This window comes from Oryza sativa, chromosome 2 (genome assembly GCF_034140825.1).
Source record: "Oryza sativa Japonica Group chromosome 2, ASM3414082v1".
Lineage (NCBI taxonomy): Eukaryota > Viridiplantae > Streptophyta > Magnoliopsida > Poales > Poaceae > Oryza > Oryza sativa.
Window position 1 is genome coordinate 30,680,525 of NC_089036.1, and position 5,082 is coordinate 30,685,606.

At 40.2% G+C, this 5,082-nt stretch overlaps 1 protein-coding gene across 1 annotated transcript; it reads right to left on the reverse strand.

Annotated features, from left to right (window-relative positions):
* Positions 1 to 2,683: 2,683 nt before the first annotated feature.
* LOC4330587 (nuclear transcription factor Y subunit B-1-like) lies at positions 2,684 to 3,692 on the reverse strand. Its single transcript, NM_001402119.1, has 2 exons — positions 3,609 to 3,692; positions 2,684 to 3,468 (listed from the first exon to the last, which is right to left on the reverse strand). Exons 1-2 carry the CDS (start codon positions 3,628 to 3,630, stop codon positions 2,930 to 2,932), a joined length of 561 nt encoding a protein of 186 aa, NP_001389048.1. The 5' UTR covers positions 3,631 to 3,692; the 3' UTR covers positions 2,684 to 2,929.
* Between the last annotated feature and the right edge of the window lie 1,390 nt (positions 3,693 to 5,082).

The following is a 5,082-nucleotide window of genomic DNA, read 5'->3' on the forward strand; positions in this document are numbered from 1 at the left end:
GCTCTGCTGCCGCCACACCGCCGCTCCATTGCCGCCACGTGAACGAACGAAGAACGATCGTGAACGAACGATATGTACGTGAACGTGAACGAACGAACGAACGTAAACGAACGAACGAACGTGAACGAACGTGAACGAACGAAACGTACGTGAATGAGAACGTGAACGAATGAACGTACGTGAACGTGAACGAATGTGAACCTAACGTGAACGTGAACGAACGTGAACTTAACGTTGTATGTGAACGTACGTAAACGAACGAACGTGCGTGAACGAAAAGTGAAGTTAACAAGAACGCGAACATGAACTTAACGTACGTTAACGTGAATGCACGTGAACGAACGAACGTAGGTGAACGAAACATGAACTTAACGAGAACGCGAACGTGAATGATCGTGAACGAAATGTGAACTTAACAAGAACGCGAACGTGAAATACAATATATGTTACTTTGCGTTTATCCTAATACATCTTTTTGTATGTTGCAGAAAAGACGTTGTCGTCATCGTCCCTCAAGCCGGAGTGGTAGATAGCCCTCGAAGGAATTCGCGCAGGCAAGTGATGTAAATATATGATTATTAGATTTTTAATGCAATTAAGACTATTAGATTTAATATACGACACTTAGACTTAGCATATATGATTATCTAGGTTTGTAATGTACGACACTTAGACGACTTAGCATATATGATTACCTAGGGTTATACGACACTTAGACTTAGCATAGTATAAGATTATTAGATTTGTAATAAAACTTAGCATATAAGATTGTTTGAGTTAGCATAGTTCTAATACGGATCAATTGCTACGAGGCGCACCAATCGAAAAGGCGGAAGTGAAATACATGTACGAATTCGGTAAACCGTTTGTCAAGCCTGAGCAGCTGCAGTCCCTACCCACACAAATGTACAAGTTCCATCAACTGTACATGGAGATGAGCGCCACCGGTAGAGGGATGATCGGAGCGAGGATCAGGGACACGGACTTCTTGCAAGGAGATGACATTCTCTAGATCAATTTCAAGGGTATCTACGAACTATACCAGCTGGACGCCCTCGACGTCTCTATTATGAGTTGCTGGATTTTGTAAGTATCGTTCAGTTAGATTTCTTATTACGTTTCCTTTAATTAATTAGGTCCTTGTATATAAGTAGACTATATATAATATATACTTCCTTTTATCGTTGTAGAATGGAGATTCAAAGGGCCCGACAGCGAGGGGTTTTCGATACTAGATTCATCGACCCTCGGAAAGTAAACGTCGCAATACTCGACCAGTATCCGCAAGCCACAGAGGACAATCTCGTCCATCTCCTGAAGGCGCAGCATTACAAGACATTCATACTATTGCCGTACAACACAGAGTTAGTTTTTACTGTCTTGCTATAACAAATTTCATTCCCGTACGAACATGCTAAGTGTTTCATATGTAATGCATCCCACGCACATTGCAGATTCCACTGGGTCCTTTTACTCTTCGACCTGGAGGCCTGCACCGTCAACGTATATGACTCAATGGATAAAAAAGAGTCTATGTTTGACAAGGTTTTTGAACTTATAGACAGGTACTGTCATAAGTTCCTATGTTAATTAAGAATCTTGTTATAATTAATTGCTACTACGAATCATAGCTTTAAACTCTATGTAGGGCTTGGTATAGGTTCCGCCATTTGGTCCGTGGCAAATGGAGAGAAAGACTTAGACGGAAGTTCAATTTTCCTGTGAGTACACATGCTCTACATTTATATTCAATCTCCAATTCAAATACATACAAGTGTATATTAATTAGATCTCTCGCCGTTTGTCATTTATTTATAGTGCGCAAAGCAAAAGCAGGGAACTAACTTGTGCGGCTACTACGTGTGCGAGTATTGCCACTGCCTTGCAGACCAAATCATCACCACAAGAGAGCTCGATGTACGTACAAATAAATTCAAAATTTCATTGCGTACGTATCGATTTGTTGTTTAATTACTAATTAATTTCATACATTCATATAGTTTATTCGCATGAGGGATAACCTGATCACACACAAGGAATTTATCGCGGCAGTTCAAGAACAACTCATGGGATTCATCAACGAACAAATCCTTGATCCCAAGGGTGAATTCTACTACGATGGAAATACAATTCATAGGTCCTTAGCTTCTGAGATAACGACTACTACTACGTCGAAATTGTAGCTAGCTAGGACATCATAATGGATTGTAATTAATACATGTCTATTTTTCTATATGCATGTACACATTTTCTTTAATGTAAATATATATTTTGGTCATACACACACATATATGCATTTGCATAACATATATATGTATAAATACATATATATTATGCATGTATATGTTTGAAACATATATAAATAATATATATATATATATATATATATATATATATATATATATATATAAACCATGCAGCAACAAGGCCATGCAAAAAAAAACAAAATGTCAGCTCGATCTTTAGACACCAACAGGGACTAAAGATCGATATTTAGTCCCGGTTATTTCACCCGGGACTAAAGATAGCGATCTTTAGTCCCAGATTGGTAGTCCCGGTTTGAAAACCAAGACTAAAGGGGGGTTACAAACTGGGACTACAAACGTTTTCTCCACCAGTGAGAATAAACGCACAGGATAGTTGAATTTGCGATATGATTTTAACACACATGCAATGGATACAGTAAATACGCAAACATCAAGCATTTTATTTGATGCAACGTCATTTTCTTTTTCTCGCATAACCCACCCACGTAAAGGATTACCGGATGAGGACACACAACGATACATGACGTTTTTTTTTACAAAGGAAACAACGATACACAACTTATATTGTCACTAGAGACTTATTGAAACCACCACAAGAGTCTTGACTCTGTTTGACCCTCCACGCATGCATGCAGTGTACACACACACATGCATCAAGTTGTTCACATATTTTTTCCATAGCCATATCCATAGCCATAGCCGCCTATGGCTGGTGATGAGCCGCTATATTCATCATCACTTCTGGAGGGGATCACCGACCGGAGAAACTGCAGCTCTGCGTCAGTGAATGTCGGTCCACCGGGCGTCAGCGGTGTAGCTGCCGCCGGAGGAGGCGGCGCCACCCTCCTATTCCCACCAGCCCTCTCAAACTCACGGTAACCATGGATGTAGGCATCCATGGGGTCGACGTAGCGATCGAAGCCAAGGTCGCCGAATGAGCCCAAGTAGTCTTCCGGCGCTACGGTGCGGCGGTGCTCTGCCTTGGCCTTCTCGGAGGCCTCGTCGCCGACGAACCCGACGAACTCCACCGCGCAATCATGGGTGAGACCCTTGGCTGCTCCCCCGATCTTCGCTTTCCCTGGGAGCACCTTCTTTATCAGGCGTACGAGGTTGGCCATCGGCAGCTCGGCGTTGGTCGCACTACCTCCCACCCCATCCGATCTCACTGCCGCCTTCTTGACCTGATCCATGTTCCTGCCACCTGACATCCAAAACAAATGAAGAGGAACAATCAAAATGATCATCCGATTCTTAATTACCACTTTGAATGCAAAAATGATAGTAGCTTTTTGTTGTGCTAGTTATCAAGTACTAATCCTAGTACTGACTATACTACTATACCACGCTTTTTGTTCCCTGCCATGCTCTCTCAAGTCTCAATGACCTGTACTATGCTTATGTTGTGAACTTGTATTGGATTGTGATGGCTCTCTCTCGCTCTATGCTTGGGCAGTATTTATACCAAAGGACTTACATCAGGGCTGCGCCGGCTTGGACAAATGCAAGCAGCCAGCCACGTCAAAGGTGCAGCTGTGGCACCAAGAGGAGGAGAAGTGGCTGCCAGATTGCCGCAGAGGCGGTGAGCCATAGTATTAGCGTTACAATCAAGGTAGGAGGGACTTCAATTTTGACCGGCCCCTGCCTTGCATGACTGTGCAGTTTTTGTTAGCATGTCACCTACCAGTAAGGTCGCCAAGAAGGAAGCACACCATCAAAAATGGATGTTTCTGTTGAGGGACCATGTTAATTCAACGGGCTTGGGTGGCCAGGGGACGTAGGCATGGCTCCTACATGTCATCCCTTCGGTGCAAGAGCACAACTGTTCTACTCTAACTATAAATGCTTGGGGTAGGTGGAAGCAATTAATAATGAGGATATGGATGGGAGGATTTCATACATTTACTCTACATCTTAAATATGACCTTCATTTCAAAATATATGGTATATTGTGAGTTGGCACGATAATATCAAAATATATAGCATATTGTGAGTTGACATAATAATTTTAAAATATATGGCATATTGTGAGTTGGTATGATAATTTCAAAATATATGGCTTATTTTAAGTTGGTACAATAATTAAGGAGGGTGCATAACTAGAAAGAAGATAAGTTGACATGACAATACCATCCATACCTTAGAAATAGATGAGAAAATGTACGTTGGTGTGTCGGGATGTTTTTATTATATAAATATAGGAGAGATAGGGTGTGATTAATTAGAGCTAATAAGCTAAGTAAAAGAAACAATAAATTATATGCAAGACTTACAATCTGCAACAACAATTTTTAAAATTTAGTACCTTCAAAATATATTAGAGCTATGTATGAAACTATCTCCCTTTTTTTATATATGACATGGTTGACTTTTAAACATGATGCGACCAATCGGCTTATTAAAAAATGCTCTAAGTATCATTTGTTTTGTTGTGGCTTGTTTTACATTAAAGGTACTTTACGCATTGTGCATATTTGCACTAAATCTTTGTACAAGATAAATTGTTAAATATTGTCATATTCAAAAGTTAACAATGCCGTATATTTAAAAGCGAAGGAGTATTTAGAAGATTCAACTTTGTAGGAGTAGATGCCTTCCAAATTACTTATCATTCAAGCATTAGACATCTCCAAATAATTCTTTCAATAGTACCTTCAAAATACTAAATTATTCATGAAAGACTTATTTTTAAGGAGAACCTTAATTGAATAACAGGAAGGAAAATGAAATTGTTGAGTGCAACAGTTGCGAGGAGTTCTAAAAAAACAGTTATGAGGGAAATGAAGGCTCATGCTTAACCACTCCATTTTAACACAAC